The sequence below is a fragment of the Lonchura striata genome, chromosome 8, assembly GCF_046129695.1.
Source record: "Lonchura striata isolate bLonStr1 chromosome 8, bLonStr1.mat, whole genome shotgun sequence".
NCBI classification, from domain to species: domain Eukaryota; kingdom Metazoa; phylum Chordata; class Aves; order Passeriformes; family Estrildidae; genus Lonchura; species Lonchura striata.
The window spans coordinates 37,202,171-37,219,626 of NC_134610.1; the positions used below are offsets into that span (position 1 = coordinate 37,202,171).

Genomic DNA, 17,456 nt, shown 5'->3' on the forward strand with positions numbered 1-17,456 from the left:
CAGCAGCACATCTCAGGAGGGATAGACAAGAGCCACATTACCCATCCCTGCTGGCTGTGATGCTCAGGCAGCTGCACTGCTGCCAGAGGAATTTTGGATGATCAGGTCACAGACTGCAGCACCCGATGACTCCAGGTCACAGACTGCAGCAGAGATGAGCCTGATGTGATGCTTGCCAGGTGCATTAAAAAGTTTTTCTCACAAAGCAAGATGTGCTGCTCCTCTGTACAGCTCAATCATGGGAAAGAGAAAAACCCACAAGTCTTCTTGCAGTCTGAAATCTGGAAAGTGCACTGGCTTTAACAGCTCACAGAGATATTCCATATCACCTTTCAGTCTTAAACAGATAATCCTAGCTCTTCCCCTCCAAGATTTTTAATGCAATAAAAGAATGAATGGGTTTGGGATGTTGGAGATGTACTTTGATCAGCTTTCCCACAGACAGGTTCTTAGCAGCAGGATTTAGATAATGCTGCTTGCCTACAAGTAGATATCCAAAGAATGCAGAGAAAAAAAAAATCCATGAGGTAGAGTAATTTCTATTACCTGTCCTTATATAGCAGTCACTGAGTTGTTTAAATGTGGCTAGAAAGCAGGAGGAGAGCTGAAATCTCTCCTGATCCCTAGAAACCTCCATGTTCCCTATAGCCTGTAAGTTATTCAGGAGAAAACCAGTAGGGAGAACCTGGATGAACAGCTCCTGCACATCACACCAGTGACTCATTCACTGCAGTTCTGCTCAGACCTACCCAGGGACCCAACAGAGAGCAGCAAGACCACAGAATCATGGGTTGGAAGAGACCTTCAAGGCCATCTAATTCTAGCCCCCTGCCATGTGCAGGGACACCTTTCATCTGACATGGACCACAGGTGCCTCACAGTACCCACATCGCAGCTCAGATGGCGATGGACCACAACAAGGCCTGAAGGTGACCCTGTTCCAGTGGTGAGGAAGATGAGGGCCAAAGAGCTTGAGCATGGTGCTGGGTTGCTCAGATGGGCTGTACCTCTCCACTCGTTGCTTGAGGCTCTCCTCAGGGCATTCTGAGGGGGGTTTTTGGAGCCTAGAGTAGGCAATGTGGTTTGCGCAGAGCAGAGCAAAGCTGAGGGAGGCAGTGAAGGTCCAGGAGGCCATTTAGGGGCCCGTGCCTTGGCAGGGGATCTCCCGTGCCCCAGCTTGTCCTTGTTGCCCATGAAACCTCTCTTTCTCCCGTGCTCCTGTCCAGAAATGTGTTGCCTGGTGTGGGTGTTGCTGTGGTGGCCCCGGGGGCCGTGCTCCATTAAGTGCTTTCTAACACTCTTTTTGCCACCGTTTCAGGAAAGCTGTTCTAATGTTCTCTCTCCCTCTCCTTATCCCTTTTCCTAGTCCCCACCAAAAGGTGCCACCATTCCCTACCGCCCAAAGCCCGCCTCCACCCCTGTCATTTTTGCAGGTGGTCAGGTAAGAGCCGACCCGCTTGCAGCCTCCACTGCCAACCTGAGCCTTTTACTGCAGCACCAGCCGCTGCCCGTTAGTGCACTCAGGTTTCTTGCCTTCTGATTTGCATGATGTCATCCCATCCACTGTGTGCCATGGCAGCTGGACTGAAAGCTCTTGGCTTACCTCATGTGATGATGGATGCTGGACAATGAGCAGAAGGGAAGAGCCAACCTGGGGAGACAGGGTGGCACCTCCATGTCAGGGTGGCACACAAAGGAAAGGCTGGAATTTACTTCACTAGACCCAAGTTCAGTATTTCTCAGTGGTTGAGAAGGAGAGGATTAGAAAAGCATTGTTGCACAAGAGGCAGTCACTGCCCTCTGGCACATCCAGCTCAATTAAAAGTACCTTTATGTAGCTGTAATTGATCCAAGGTAGGAAGGGTTTGTCACAGCTACTCCTCTGCTCAGGGCAGCCACCATGGAAGAGCTGTGTCTGCCTTCCTGGTGCTCAGCTGGTTTGGGGTACTCCTTCCCCCTGCGAGCAGAGCCTACACTGTGTCACCCCCAGTGACACTGCAGTCTTGCAGACATCACCTGCCATTTCCAGCAGTGAGCTTTGGAGTGGCTTTTCCTTTGTGGGATAACCATCACACAGGTGAGCTGGAGGTTATTCTGAAAACAAAAATTTGCAGAAACAAGAGCAACTGAACACACGGCTGTTTCTAAAGAGGGAACTTGCACTGCTGCTTTCTCCACTTTATCTCCTCACCTCACCTGATAACTGAGGGCTTGCCTGTAGATGCCACCCTGCTGAGGTGCATGACATCCAGCAGGGGATGTACCTTCCCAAGAGCTCCAGCAGCACAAAACCACAGCTTATGCCACCCAGAGCAACTCCACACAAGTTACTTAATTTCTTTTCAACCATAATAAATAGAAGGACAAACTAAGAACAGGAGCAAAGCCCAGAGCACGGGCTATTTCAGGGTGAATTAGTCAATCATTGGGATCAGGAGTGTGTCACTCCATCTGAGTAGCCATCCTGGAAAAGAACTTCGAGTCCAGCTGCCTGGTCTATTCAAAAGGGAGAGTGAGATAGAGGCAGCAATTCTCGTGCTGTGAATGGTTGGTTTCTTGGACAGAAGTAACATCGTGGGAAGAAGCAACTGTCTCTGAAGTGAGAGCTCTTCCCAATGTTGGGAGCCCTTTGACTCTGCCCGGGGGTGGCCTGGGGCGGGTGGCCGAAGACAGCTGGTGGGAGTGGTGACAAGTGTTTGGGGTGGGACGAGCCTCCAGGAGCTCAGCAGGCTGAGTGATGTAGCAGCCAAGGACAGCTGCCAAAGGGACCAGACCTCAAAGGTCAGACTTGAGTTGCATCTGTCCAAGACACCTTCCTGCCCTTGATTACCTTTTTTGACTCGGTTTTTCTAATCAAAAAACAATGGCCAAATTAAACCACCAGGACGGGCAAGTCTTCAGCCTCTGTCATGTCCCCATTGTTCTGGGATGCTGGTGGGCACGGAGACAGCCATGTTCCCTTTTCCTCCTGCATGATTTTGGGGGTTTCCTTCACACAAAGCACTTTGCTCTTTGCAAACAATGCAGCAAATTTTCGGGCAGTTCCAAGGTTTTTACCTTTCATTTTTCTTGGCAATCTTTACTCTCCCTTTTCAAAGTGTTCTCCATCTCTTTTGCCATTTCTTTCAGAATCATCTGAATAATGTGTCAACAAGTGAGATACATTTTGCTAGCTGGTTAAGTCCTAAATATTGAGCTCTCTAGTGTCTGGCTCTTCACTTACATTGGTGCTTATTTTGGGGTTATTTACAAACAAAAAGAGAAAGAATTGCTACAAAGGATGGGAAAAAGACACAAACCCATTTGCCTGGCAGATACTTGCATGGATTTATCAATTAGAGCTGGTGAAAGGCATCACAGTGCAGGCAGCCCTCACCTCCATGCCTTTCCAATGCCCCAGCAGAGCACTGGAATATACTGGGTGGATGTAAAGCATCACTGGGACTTGTGCACCTGGAAATATGGAGAGGCTCACGGAGCTGGCTTGCTTTTTTGGATCATGCTTGGGCAGTGATGTCAGTGTGCACCTGCTACACAGGTAGTTCTGGTTATCAGAGGGGCACTAAATATCATCTACTTTCAACCCCCATGCAACTGATCCTTATTTATTGTACAGCAAAGACCAGCTACAGCCTGATATTCCTGCTCCATGCAATGCTGGCACCCATAACGAGCTGTTTCTTTCCTTCTGAAAAAGCCAAACTGAGCCTGAGCCCTTGAAGTCAGGTAGCTCAGCATGCACTAGGTTGGATGGGAGGTGGAACATCTCCCTCCTACCCCAAGGATTTGGTGCCCCAGGGAATTTAATGTGGTACAGGAGGATGGAGTTCTCTCCTCATGTCCTGCCAGCCCTAGTAACATCTTTGCTTTTCCTTTACAGGCCTATACAATTCAGGGACAATACGCTATTCCACACCCAGATGTGAGTTTTACCCTAATTTTTCTTATATCCTTTTCTGTCACCTGCATGATACTGTCAATTCACATAATATTAATATTAGCCAATAATATTAATAGTGTATTTTCAAAGTAACTGGCCGTGTGTAGTATCTGTAATACCTCAAGTAGCCTTTTAACCTGTTAGCACTAAACTTTATTACTTCTGAGGACTTGGCCTGATGTTAAATTGTTTGCATTATTCAGTGCTATCCCTTTGTTCTGAGAGAAACCTGTGCATTTTGTGCCTCAAAATGATCAAAACAAGAAAAAGAAAAAATAATACTTTCCCTTCTGTTTTCCCCTTGTTGGTAAGCCAAGGGCATATTTAGGTGCTGAGTGCCTTGGTGGGGTGAGAAGAAGCCAGAACTCTGGGAGTTTTGTGCTTGAAGCCTGGGCAGGGATGTGCCTTTCTTGAGGGGGTGCTCCTTTGGGTGACATGGAAATTGGACAAACCCCCCACTGTGTCTCCCAGAGGGATGGGGAAGGTGTTCATGCTGAATCCCACCTTGCTGAGGACCCCCAGACCAACGTGGTCACCCTGGGTTTGGTGGCTGTCTCACTGCTGTGGGTGGCAGGGCAGCATGGGGAGAGCCCCCACTTCACCTCGGGCTCCTTGGTGCAGGGACAGGAGCTGCTCTGGGCTGCTCTGACTGAGGCTTGCTGATGCTGGGATCCCCTGGTCTCCCATGCCTGTATGGGGTCAGGAAGCACTTTTGTGGGGGGACATATAGGGATCAACAGCTGGAATGTGTGCACCTGAAATTACTAAGGGAAGTAGAAAATCAGTCTGAAGGATTTCTTTGAGGAAAGCAGTGAAGCTCAGCTTCTGAGGTGGTCATGGCTCTTCGAAGAGGCAGGAACTTTCTATATGTGTTTCCAAGGGGATAAAATACCCATTGGGTCCTATTGCAGGGGGTCCCTCCAGTTGTGAGGCAGGGGTCTGCAGTGGGGCTGAGGATGTGGCAGTGGGTGAAAAGCCTTCTCCAGTCATCCCAGCCATGGGAAGGGGTTGGTGCAGCTCGGTGTTCCCTTTTCCAGTGAGTGCATTGGGTACTAAATCATGGAATTACTTTTTCTATGGTTGAGAAGGTGGCAAGGCTGCTTGATACCACAAATGCCTGCCCCGTATAGGAATATTTGAGAGCTGTAGGCTGGATTTTCATCCTAGGAGAAATAGTTTCATTGGAATTAGAGGAATCCAGGCTTTGGCTTTCCATGTGACACCAGTATGTGTGTATTCTGAACAACCTGCTGTGGTGGTTGATGAGGAATATTCCTAATTATGTACTCTTTGCTTTTACTTCATAAGCAGAATGCAACTAAATAACCTGTATAGTTAGGGTAGATCAATGCAGTCTTTATCCTGGTTTTTCTTTGCAAGTGGTGCCAACAGCTTAGTGTTTTCCTTGTTCCTATATTCCTCTGATTGTCAGGATTAAAATACATTTGCTGACTGCACTCTGCCCCACTCCCAGCAAATTTCCTGAATAAAGCTGTTGGTACAGGGGCTACTGACTCCATCCTTACTCTCAGGGTGTTCTTTCAAAGATTGGTCATTTTAAATAATGTTCAGCGCAGAATCCAATCTAGAATGTGCTTTTAGGGCATTTTCAACACGTTTTAGGTGCCTGTGCTTAATGGCTGCCTTTTGAAAAGTGGGCAGAATTTTGAATGCCTGGTGTGTTCTCCTGTCTTGATTTTCCAAGGGGCTGAAGGGGGTCCAAGAGAGCTGGAGAGGGACTTTGGATAAGGGCCCAGAGCTGCAGGACAGGGAGGAATGTCTTCACACTGACAGAGGGCAGGCTTAGATGGGATTCTGGGAAGAAATCCTTCCCTGTGAGGGTGCTGAGGCCCTGGCACAGGGTGCCCAGAGCAGCTGTGGCTGCCCCTGGATCCCTGGGAGTGTCCAAGGCCAGGCTGGACAGGGCTTGGAGCAGCCTGGGACAGTGGGAGGCGTTTCTGCCCGTGGCAGGGGTTTGGAGTGAGATGAGTTTAAAGGTTCCTTCCAACCCAGCCCAAACCAGTCTCTGACTCTATGATCCTGCAGCTTTTGGGATGGCAGGCAGCTACCCATCACACCCCAGCCAGCCAGAAACACCCAGGTAGTGCTGAAGCCCCTTATGAGCCATAGCTTCCCCTGTCCCTGTCCTGTCCTGAAGCTAAGGCTCATAAGGGTGTCCAGGGAAGCTACGGCTCATAAGGGGCTTCAGCACTACCTGGGTGTTTCTGGCTGGCTGGGGTGTGATGGGTAGCTGCCTGCCATCCCAAAAGCTGCAGGATCATAGAGTCAGAGACTGGTTTGGGCTGGGTTGGAAGGAACCTTAAAACTCATCTCACTCCAAACCCCTGCCACAGGCAGAAACGCCTCCCACTGTCCCAGGCTGCTCCAAGCCCTGTCCAGCCTGGCCTTGGACACTCCCAGGGATCCAGGGGCAGCCACAGCTGCTCTGGGCACCCTGTGCCAGGGCCTCAGCACCCTCACAGGGAAGGATTTCTTCCCAGAATCCCATCTAAGCCTGCCCTCTGTCAGTGTGAAGACATTCCTCCCTGTCCTGCAGCTCTGGGCCCTTGCCCTTGGCCTTGCCCAAAGTCCTTCTCCAGCTCTGTTACACCCCCTCAGCCCCTTGGATCATCTCCATGACCTTCTCTGGATGTTCTCCAACAGATCCATATCCTTCTTTGCTGGAGACCCCAGAGATGGACGCAGTACATCAGGTACAGTCTCAACAGAGCAGAGGGGGACAATCCCCTCCCTTGACCATGGAAGATGAGCTGGAAGAGATGGACATAGTAGCTTTTTCTATGACACCTGGATGCAGCCATCTTCTCTTCTCCTAGACTTGTTTATTGTTCTAATTGCAGAGTCTGCATAAATAGCACTATCTGAACTATGTCTGGAAGGTCTACTAGGTCAGTGTTGGAAAGGATTTTGGTCTCCCCCACTTGGCAAAACAGGACCCCTGTCCCAGGGCACGTCTGGAGCCCACTGGGCCAAGAGATTTCATCCGGAGTCCTGCCAGCAGGATCAGGTATCATGAAGAATTCCAGAAACAGGGTGCAGCTCCAGAAAACAGGATAGCTCTGAAGTTAAAAAGCAGCAGATACTGATGTCCCTGCTTCCTGCAGGAGTAGTGACATGCCCAGTGTTTTTTTGAGACAGCTGTGTTGTGGCAGAAACCCATCATATCACACCTTTGGCTAAAATAAGCCAAGGACAGCCAAAATAAGGACAGAGATGTGCAGACACCTCTTTTTGTGGAGTGGTGAGACCTCTCCCCTGAGGCAGTGGAGGCTGGGTGTCCTCTTGCCTCTCTAGGCAGGACAGGGATCCCACGGGTAACCTGTCCAGGGATTTTCAGGTGTTTTATTCCTTCCTTCTGCTTCCCTTCAGCCTCCCCCAGTGTGTGCAGGCCCCCAGGTCAGCTCTTCCCAGTATTTCCCCCTCACTGCTGCCAGCCAGACCTCCCCGCTCTCCATTCCCAGTCCTGCTGCAGCAGCAAAGAGGTGTTTGAGTCTTGTTGTCCTCCAAAACATTGAAACTATAACTCCTGCCTCCCCATTGCCAGGGATGATGGGCAAAAGAAGCAGTTTAAATTTGGGGGGTGATACTGTGCTGACAACTCCCAGAGCACATATAGAAGTGGGAGGTGGTAAAGAGTCTCCCTCCTGCTCACTGCCAGACTTCAGCCCAGTTTGGTTTGTTTTCTTTTCCTGTCTTTTTGGGTTTTTTGTTTGGTGATTTTGTTTGGGGTTTTTTTGTTGTTTTTTTTGTTTGTTTGTTTTTTGTTTTGTGTGTGTGTGTGTTTTTTGTTTGTTTGTTTTTGTTTTTGTTTTGTGTTTTTTAATTTGGAGCAGTAAAACTGAGCACAAAATGTATTCCAAACAAACACCTCTCTATAAAACTTCATAAGTAGACAGCGAAACCTCCTCAGCACAACAAGGGATACAAGGATCTGAAATACCTACTGGTCATGACTGAAGCCCATAAATCCCCATATTTCTAAAGGGATGGCATTTAGAAACACAGTTTATCCATCTCCCAGAGGCTTCCCATTGGAGGCACAGTACAAGAACGTGTGCTGCAGGGACAAGCAGTAGACAAGCAGTGACAATGTGGCTCTGGTGGCACAAAGAGGGTTCCTGGGTGCTGGCTGTGATGCCCACCAGCTGGCCCTGCACTATGGCAGAGAAGTTGAACTGACTAAGAATGGGCTTCTTGCTGGTATTGTACTTCAGACCCTGACCAAGCACTTCTGCCAAAGATTTAGGCTTTATTGCGCTATACCCAGGCCAAGTCCTTTCTGCTAATGGTTTTGCCATGTTTCACCATGGCTTCCTGTTTTTTTTTTTTTTTTTTTTTTTTTAGGTTTTTTTTTTCTGTTTTTCAGTTTGTTTTCCTTCCCACCCCACCCCCCGGCCCGTTTTAATTTTGTTCTTGCTTTTCGCTATGACTTGTTGTACTCTATGACAATAACCTTCTTAGCTCTAATGTCCCTCCTACCCCTCAGCAGTTGACCAAGCTCCACCAGTTGGCTATGCAGCAAACCCCCTTTACTCCCCTTGGACAGACCACCCCCGCTTTCCCTGGTACGTACCCACGCCCTTTCAAGATATCCTTCTCTTACCTGTAGAGTTTCTCTCTCTTTCTAAACTCTTGTTGTTTAATGGAAATGAGCAGGGCGAGTACAAAGTGGCAGTATCCATGGGGAGAGGTTAAGGAGAGGTTTGACGGATGTTGTGGGCGTTATGGTGCTCAAGGGCGAGCTCCCAGCCTGGGCTTTCCCAGCAGAAGCCGTGAGCATCATCCCTCCCTGCACGGGGGAGGCAGCATCCTCTGGCCCGTGCCTCTGGCGGGACATCCACGCTCTCCCGACGGGACGCCCGAGCTCTCCCGGCAGGACATCCGCGCCTTCCTGGCAGGAGCGGCTCGGGGCCGGCCGGGCTGCTGCCTCGGGAGTGGTGCTGAGCCAGGCAGGATGGCGCTCCCGCAGCGGGAAGGGGTCACGGCCGGAGGGGGCTGCGCTGACGGGACAGCAGCCAGCCCTGGCCCGAGCCTTGTCCTCAAGGCCGGCATTCTCCTGCTGACCTGGGAAGCAGAGAGAGCACAGGGGATGGAGATACTTAAAGTACCGCTTGGAAATTACTTTTCTGACAGTATGTTCATCATATTTTGAGCTTCCTAGATGAAGTGACATTGCTTATCTCCTCGAAGGGAAAAGCATTAAACCTGTTTCTTCTTTGCTCTTCAGGAGAAAAGCTGCCCTTACATTCCTCCGAAGAAGCTCAAAATCTGATGGGCCAGTCATCAGGTAAAACACAAAGCTAGAGGGAAGTAAGCAGGCTTCGATTGAAATGCATTCCGTAAATAGGACTGTGCCGTTGTTGTGCTCCAAGAGGAATCATGGTATTCATGGAGAAGACAGCAGATTGTCTTGGTGGGCAGGAAGAGATCGGGCAGTACTCTTCTCCTTGATGCAGCATCTCAAAGGAAAAGTGCCTGGGCTTTATTGCCTGGCTCTGTGACATTTGTGTGTAACTGCCATACAACCACAGAATATTCTGAGCTGGAAGAGACCCACAAGGATCATGGAGTACAGCCCCTGGCCTTGCACAGACACCCCAACAATCCCACCATGTGCCTGAGAGCATTGTTCAAATGCTCCTTGGGCTCTGGCAGCCTTGGTGCCGTGCCCATTCCCTGGGGAGCCTGGGCAGTGCCCCAGCAGCCTCTGGGGGAAGAACCTTTCCCTGATATCCAACCTGACCCTCCCCTGGCACAGCTTCATCCTGTTCCCTCAGGTTCTGTCCCCGGCCACAGAGAGCAGAGATCTGTGCTGCCCCTCAGGTGCAGTGAGGTCTCCCTCAATGTTGTCTGTATACCAGGAAGATACCAGAGTCATCACCCTTATTCCTGCATTTGATTTTGCACAAACTTTACTCAGAAACCACAGAACAGTGCTGGTGGGAACAGCCGTGACATGCAGCTCCGAGCCATTCAGGGTGAGTTGCAGTTTTAGTGGGACAGGACCCTGAGGAGCCGAAGTGTGGCTGCAGCCTTGGAGAAATTTTGCTGTCAAATGTCCCACATTCATCTGTTTGTGAGGAAGAGATTTGTCTTTCTTGTCCTACCATTGCATAGAGGAGCTATCCCAAGACCTGGAGGCTCACAGGCAGGATGAACCAGACCTGGGACGCACAGCCATCCTATGCATGCCTCAAAGGTTTGGTGACAGCAGCCAATTATGAAAGCAAGCGTAGCCCCGGCAAATAGACTGCACAAAACTGCAGAAATACAGATTTTATGACACTGACCTGTGCAGTCTTGTTTTCTGCATGCCCCCTTTGCCCTTTGCAGTCACCCGAGGCATTAATCCTGCCCTGACACCCTCAAGGTTACAGCCTCAAGGACTACTTGCACATATCAGAGAAGGAGGATCTGGAGTGATAAAATAAACAGTCTCCAGGTCACGGAGAAGAATGTGGCCATTCCTCAAAGGCTATGTGAGGCAGGGATGGTGCAGTACCATCGCACCAGGTGTCCCCAGGGCTTTCAGCATCATCCATGTCATCTGAGTGTTGGATGGAGGATGCTGCTTAGGAGTCTGAGCAGCTTAGTTTATATTCCCTAAGATCCCTGGATGCCTCAGTGCTGCTGGGAGCCCTCACTGATGCTCTCCTCCCTTCAGAAGACATTTTCTGCCACACCCAGACTGCTGCATGCTGTAACATGGCCGAGGGAGAGGGGCACCCTAATCAGAGGGATATGTCTGTGATAGGTGCAATCCACCGTCCCCCAAACTGTGAGGAGGCTCAGTGTACCAGCCAGTCCAGGTGAAGTGTGTGCTGTAAAGTCAGCATCGAGCATTGACTGTGATGTAATGCCTGGGCAGGAGATGTTTTGTGCAGATTTTGGCATTAGTACCCCTGGCAGAGGCAAATGATAGCAGAGGGCTGCCAGCTGGAGGATCTGCATCCTCATTCCCTGCAATTCCTCTCCTCTCTGTGCTTCTAAGTGACAAATCTGGTGAGGAAGCCTCCTGCAGGCAAATGTCAGTTATGTGTGTCTGGGAAGATGAATTCAGGAAAGCACAGGAAGTACATTGTCACATAGTCATGGAATGGTTTGGACTGGAAAGACCTTTACAGCCTAGCTTGTTCTACCCCCCTGCCAGGGCAGGGACACCTTCCACTAGATCAGGTTGTTCTAAATCCCACCTACCCTGGCTGTGAACACTTCCAGGGATGGGACAGCCACAGCTTCTCTGGACAACTGGTACCAGGACCTCGTCACCCTCACTTCCTAACATCGTAAGATCATGCATGAGCATATCAGAGACAGCCAGAGCTCCTCTTCCTCTGTGCTGAGGCCCTCCATGGAAATATGTGAGGAATTGGGTGCTGCTGCTGTCTTGTTTTGCAGGAGCCCTGCAGTTCCAGTCTCTTTGCGCTTCTCTATTCTGCACCTCCTTAACCACTCTCTTTCCGTAGATACAAATCTGGCAGTCATTTCTGCTCTTACAAGCTTTCATCAGTGGTTTATATCATAAGGATTAGGGTTTTTTTTTCCCCAGTTACTGCAAATTTCTGTCAGGCACCACACAGCTTCTTTCTTGCAGATTTGACATAGGACGGTCCCTGCTTTGCTATGAGGTGATTTCATGTGGCAAATCGTGGAAGAGGCAGGCTTTGTCCTAGGAGCACTATGGTATGGTGTCCTCTTACTTCTGGAGCTGCACTGACAGAGTATCTTGCTGGCTCAAGTCATTGCCACTATGGAGGAGAGAGCTGTCCCTGACTCAGGGGAGGGTGGGAGGAAGCACACTGCTGCCTTCGCACCCCGCTGTGTAATTTTGGAGGGAAGCAGGATCTAAATCTCCATACTGTTTATCTTGCTTTCCCTTGGGAATAAGAAGGACAGCTGATCCTGAGTCTAGCTAGGTTACATGTCTTAGCAGCCTGGTTCAAATTCAGCATGAGAGTCTGTGGGGCTTGCAGGGGACTTGTACCACCAGATCCTGCAGGGACGCTGGTTTTGGGGCACAAAGCTGCTGTCACGTGCCAGCAGCTCAATGCTGCTGTATCCAGAGAGGGCTGGAGGGTGCATGGACAGCATTCCTGTGGGGCTGGTTGGTGTCCCAGCTGGCATGCTTTCTGCTGTTGGGTGGGAAGATGTTTTGCCCACCTCTCTTTGTTGATGCTGGAACCTTGCACCCTCCTCTGAAGCCATTCGCAGTGGAAAGGGTGAAGGGTGGGAAGCAAGACACTCGTGGGATGCAGGGAAGGTGACAGCCAGCTCCAACAGTCAGGTAGCAACCGTCTTCCTCCTCCTTGTCCCAGAGTGTGTGATCCCCTTCCCCTCCCAGCCTGGAGCAGGACGCAGCCTTGGCAGTGTTGCGGGAAAGCAGCGGAGCTCCATTGCGTTGCCTCTGCCAGCTCTAATCATGTTCTCTTGCATGTGCCCAGGTTTGGATGCCAGTCCCCCGGCCAGTACTCATGAACTCACCATTCCCAATGATGTAAGTAAATCCAAGTGCTTCCTTGGCACGTCCGTGTGTGCGTGTGTGTATACACATACATGTTTATATATACATGCGTATATCTATGTATAATGTGCAGCCATTTGGCTTTGTTAAATATATTTAGAGATGCCCCTTCCCCATGTTTCCTCATCCATGTGCAGTCCGTTGGGGATCAGCCTGCAGCACAAAGTGCCCATTGGCCTTCAATCCGTTGGTAGCTTGCCTAGGTACAGTCCTTAATGTTCCATTTTCTTTTCCAAGTGCGCTCAATGCTCATGAAACATGCTCAGTTGACAGCAGTGGGAAAGGGAGAGAGCTCCCATGCCACCCCTGATTAAACTCTTAATTGCTTAATCAGGCTGTGGCAGGTCTGAGATGATGTTCCAGCTCAAGGGTAGTGACAGGATAGGGTGCTGGGGAAGAGGAGGTAAGAAATTGACATTTCTGATGCCACCAAGTGCCACACGAGTGTCTGAAGGACAGTGTGTCTCATCTTAGTACTGCTGGCTGGCAGCTGTGGGGTCTGACAGGTGGAAGCTTTCTGGTAACATGGGTGCTGGACTGGATATTTGCTGGGACAAGGCTGGAGCCATGCTGGGCAAGGAGAAGGTGGGATGGAGAGCACGACACAGCCAGCACCTGGATCCATGAGCCTCACTTGCTTCTGGACTGGTTTCTATGGATTAAGACCCAGTCCGTGCTCAAATCAGGATGAGGGCAAGTGGAGGGATGACATCCAATCTCTGTTCCTATTTCCATCACTGACCAGCACCTTCAGCCCATCCTCTTCAGGATCCTCTGGATGGGGCCTGGCAGCTGTTGCTCCTTCTTCCTGCTGTTCACCAGCAGCTGGCAGTGCCCTGGAAGGGCAGCAATCCTGGCTGCAGCTGCTGGGCACCTCTGCCAAGACTTCTGTCCACCCAAGAGACATGACAGTGCAAGAGCCTGTGAGCACCTGCTGACTGAAACCCTTGGAGATGCTTTGCCCTGGGCCAAATCACCACAGGAGGGATCTTCAGAGGAGACAGCGGGGGCTGATCCCAGATCTGCTCCACCCAGCAAGGATACCTCTCCAGGAGGCTGCAGGGAGCTCAGCAAGCACTCCTGAAGTTCCAGCAGCCATATCTTCTGAGCATGGAGGACTGTAGCAATGAAGGCATCTTCAGAAATATAAAGAGACCCCTTGAAAAAGAACTCACATGGCAGGAAAGGATACCTGGAGACCTCTGAGAACTCAGGAGCACTTGGAGTATTCACTCACCAGAGACCCAGCTCTCACCACACCTGGGAGATATTAGATGCTATCACCTGCATCTTGGAAAAACTCCTTCTTAGATCTCCTCATTGTTGTGTCAAAGGCTTTTAAACACCCACTGCCACCCTCTCAGGAAGCAGAGGACAGGTTTGGGTTCCTTTAAGAGTCAGCAGGTGTGTTTTAGTGATATAGCTTGGAATTGTGCTACAGTGGAATTAAATTGGATGATACCTATCTTGCTGCTCCTCTGACTGTCAGAAACTTGAATGCTGTTCAACTTGAGTGTAGCTGAGCATCTGCCTAAATACTTTAGCTCCTCAGGTCTCTCCAGTAGATTTTCATTTGGTGAAGCATCTTGCAGTTATTTCTGTGCTGTGAAGACCAGGATGGGCTGAACATCCCCCCACAGATCCTGGGACAGTGGATACCCTTCCAGTGTATATTCAGTTGCATATGGGATAAACTACCATGGCAGCCCCATGGTCTGATCAAAGATCAGGGAGTATTTGGAGGAGTAATCATCTTTAGAGGAGTATTCATCTGTGCAGAAATCCAGCAGCTGCCAAGATGAACATTCTGTGTATAAAATGCTCTTGGAAAAGAGCTTAAATGGCCAAAAAGGGCATACAGAGCACTTCATGCCTGTGTCGGTCAAGCTTGGTACGTGTTACCAAGATTTGGAGATGCTTTGAGGGAGATGCACAAACAAGCAAAGACCATTGAAGAAATTCAAGCCACTGAGGATCATTGAGGAAATTCAAGTCTCCATCTGGCTCCAATTTTTTCAAAAGAGTATGAAAGGTGTAATTTTACACAGAGTCCACCTTTTCTATGGGTGTCACAGCTGTATGGTGCTCTCTTGTGCCTGTTGGCAAGCCACTGGATTGCACCAAAAGAGCTAGAGGGGGTAGCAGAGGCACTGAGGGCGTCCCAGTGGCATCAAAGAAATGTGGGATGGGATCACTGCACCAGGTGATGAGGGGGTTCCTGGGGCTGGCCTTTCCCCAGAGACAGCAGCAGGCTTGTTTCCTTCTAGTAAAGTGTCCAAACCACCTTTGGGTTTGCTGTGACTGGCAAGGGGATAAATACTTGCAAAACATTGTCCATTCATTAAACTATGAAAATTATTATTACTGAAATGAGCCCTCTTTGAAGCCCTCTGAGGTGCTGAGCACCATGTGCAGATAGTGGAGCTTCTTCCCCACAAGGAGCAGAGCAGGGGTCTGGATGTGTCCTTGCAGGACCATGCTCACGTGCTGGTAGGAATCACCCTGGGCTGTCCCTCTCCTGTTTTCATGAGCATTAAGGTCACGCTTGTCCCAGGTGTGCTCACATCCTGCTGGTGACTGCCAGAGCTGCCGCTTCTCAGACATTCCTTCCGTGCTTTCTTTCCTAGCTAATAGGCTGCATAATTGGACGCCAAGGGACCAAAATCAATGAAATTCGGCAGATGTCAGGAGCGCAGATCAAAATCGCCAACGCCACGGAAGGCTCATCGGAGCGCCAGATTACCATCACAGGAACCCCTGCAAACATCAGCCTTGCGCAGTACCTCATCAATGCCAGGTGAGACCCCTGCTGACCTCCACCACCTCCCACCACGGCCGATGCAGTCCCACCACGGCCGGTCCCGTCCCACCAGCATGCTAGGAGCAACCCACTCTCCCAGTGCCACGGGCCAGCAAGGGCTTCCCGTGGCCAGCTGGGATGGACGGTGTCTTGCTGAGACCTCTGAGCAGGGACCAGACATTGCCAGCAGGACATCTGGCCTCAGCTGGCACTTTGGCTGGGGACCGGGAGCCACCATGCTGCTGGTGGAGTGGCCACAGGTTGTGCTGGGTGTCTGCCTTCGCTCCACCCTCGCTCAAGGATTTTGCTCACAGGTGGGCAAAGTTGCCACTGTCTTTCCCGTGGATGAGGCAGGGGATGGGGACAGGAACAGATCTGAGCCACTGGCAGGGAGGCGTCACTCGGGGCCCGCTTGCTGGGATCCAGCATCGCTTACTGCCTCTTCTGCGTGCTTCCAGGCCTCCAAAAGGCTTTCCTCCATTCAGTGAAAACAATCAGTCCAATAAACGTGAGACATGGGAGCGGCCTGACCGCTTCCTTTTCATCATGAAAAGCTTGGCATAGCAGGACTTCAGAGGGGCCAAGGTTCCCAGCACTGCTGCTGTCTGGGAAGAGATGTAGCCCATGCTATGGGGCCATGCATGGGCCTGCAAGGGGAGCATGCAGGGGAGGCGTAGCTGCAGAGATGATCTGGGGACCTGCTCCATGCAGGCAGTCAGCTGTGTCCCGGGGGCTCACTCAGACCTGTTTGCCTGTGTCTGTGGACTCATGGGGAGCGAGTTTAAGGGGATACAGGACTTTTTGGTAGCTTTGCACCCACCTGGCAGAGCCACTCAAATGGGCCCATCCGCCGGGCAGGATTGATGCCGTGCCAACCCGCCACCAGCCCTGGATGCACAAAGGAGGGAGGCTGCTGACAGGGCCTCGAGGACAGGGGGCTGCTGGCGGTGACTTACACTTGTTGGGGTGTGGGCTGGAAGCACCAATGAGGTCTGTATGTGCTTTCTCCTCCTTGCACCCAACCCACCCAAGCCTCGACCCACAGCTGACCCTGGCCATCCCATCCTGCCCTGCTACCCTGCTGCCCATGCCCGTGGCACCTCACCCCCTGCTTGGGTGAGGGACAGCGCCAGCCCCTACCTGCTGGCATGGCTGAGTGGCTTCCCTGCAGATCCTTGCCAGTCCCCCCCCACTCCCTGAGACAAGAGAGAGAAAGAAAAGAAAAAGAAGTTGCTCAGTTCCTGGGAAGGGCTGGCTGAGCTGCCCCTGTGCAGAGGTGACCTGGTGGGGTGGCAGGATGGGTCTCTGCCTCTCCCATAGTTTCCAAACCAGAGCAAAACAAAACAGCCAGGGGAGCTAGCACAGCATCCTGTGCCCCGTGGGAAGGATGCTGCTGAAAAAGAGGCTGTGCTCTGGGATGACTCCTGCCAGCACCTCTGGTGGGTGACACCCCTGCCACAACCTGGCCACAGTAAGGAGAAGGGAAGGCAGCCAGCCATTGCGCTGGCTCTCTGCTCCAGCCCCCCATGCCCTCCTCGGAGGACTGCCAGGCCACCCAGTGATGCTCTGCCCACTCAGTGTACGGGGGATCTGGGCAAGAGCAGGAGCACTGCCCCACAGGTCTTCATTTTCTTTTCTGCTCCAGTGATTAAGCTCTTGTTTTTTTGTCTCCCCCCCACCCCTCTCTCTGCCCCTGTCTATTCTAGGCTGACGTCTGAGGTCACTGGAATGGGCGCACTCTAATTTCCACCCACCATCCTCCACTCCGCACCACCCGACCCTCTCCAGCCACCGGCACTCCACCCAGCCTGTACTGCCTGTACATTTACCGTCTTCCCTTTGCCTCCACAGATACTCCTTGTTTTATTAACAAATATAAACAGGCGCGTATGCACACACTGGAACGTTTCTTTACAAGCTCTTTACTCTGTGCTCCTGAATCTGCTCCCAAACTCTTTGGTTATGGTCCTTGTTTTCAACGTTAGGACGTTAATTCTTCATCTGCTTTCTGGGGAAAAGGGAGGGGGGAGGGGGGCGTTGGTTTCGTTGTTTTTTTTCTCTCACTGGCAAGACTTCAGGAGCTAGCGGGGTCTCTAGTGTCAGTCTACCATAGCTACCTATACGTTTGAGTTGACATTGCCGGTACATTCTGTAGCATATGGACATAATGATGC

At 51.0% G+C, this 17,456-nt stretch overlaps 1 protein-coding gene across 1 annotated transcript in view; it reads left to right on the top strand.

Moving 5' to 3' along the window:
- Nucleotides 1-17,186, top strand: part of PCBP3 (poly(rC) binding protein 3) — a 32,679-nt gene extending 15,493 nt beyond the window's left edge. Inside the window, exons 8-14 of the mRNA XM_077785204.1 lie at nt 1,367-1,510; nt 3,881-3,922; nt 8,448-8,526; nt 9,189-9,248; nt 12,403-12,455; nt 15,110-15,279; nt 16,989-17,186. Of these exons, the coding sequence (XP_077641330.1) occupies nt 1,367-1,510; nt 3,881-3,922; nt 8,448-8,526; nt 9,189-9,248; nt 12,403-12,455; nt 15,110-15,279; nt 16,989-17,025 (585 nt within the window). The 3' untranslated portion in view covers nt 17,026-17,186. The remainder of the gene's footprint in view (nt 1-1,366; nt 1,511-3,880; nt 3,923-8,447; nt 8,527-9,188; nt 9,249-12,402; nt 12,456-15,109; nt 15,280-16,988) is intronic.
- The last annotated feature ends 270 nt before the right edge of the window (nt 17,187-17,456 follow it).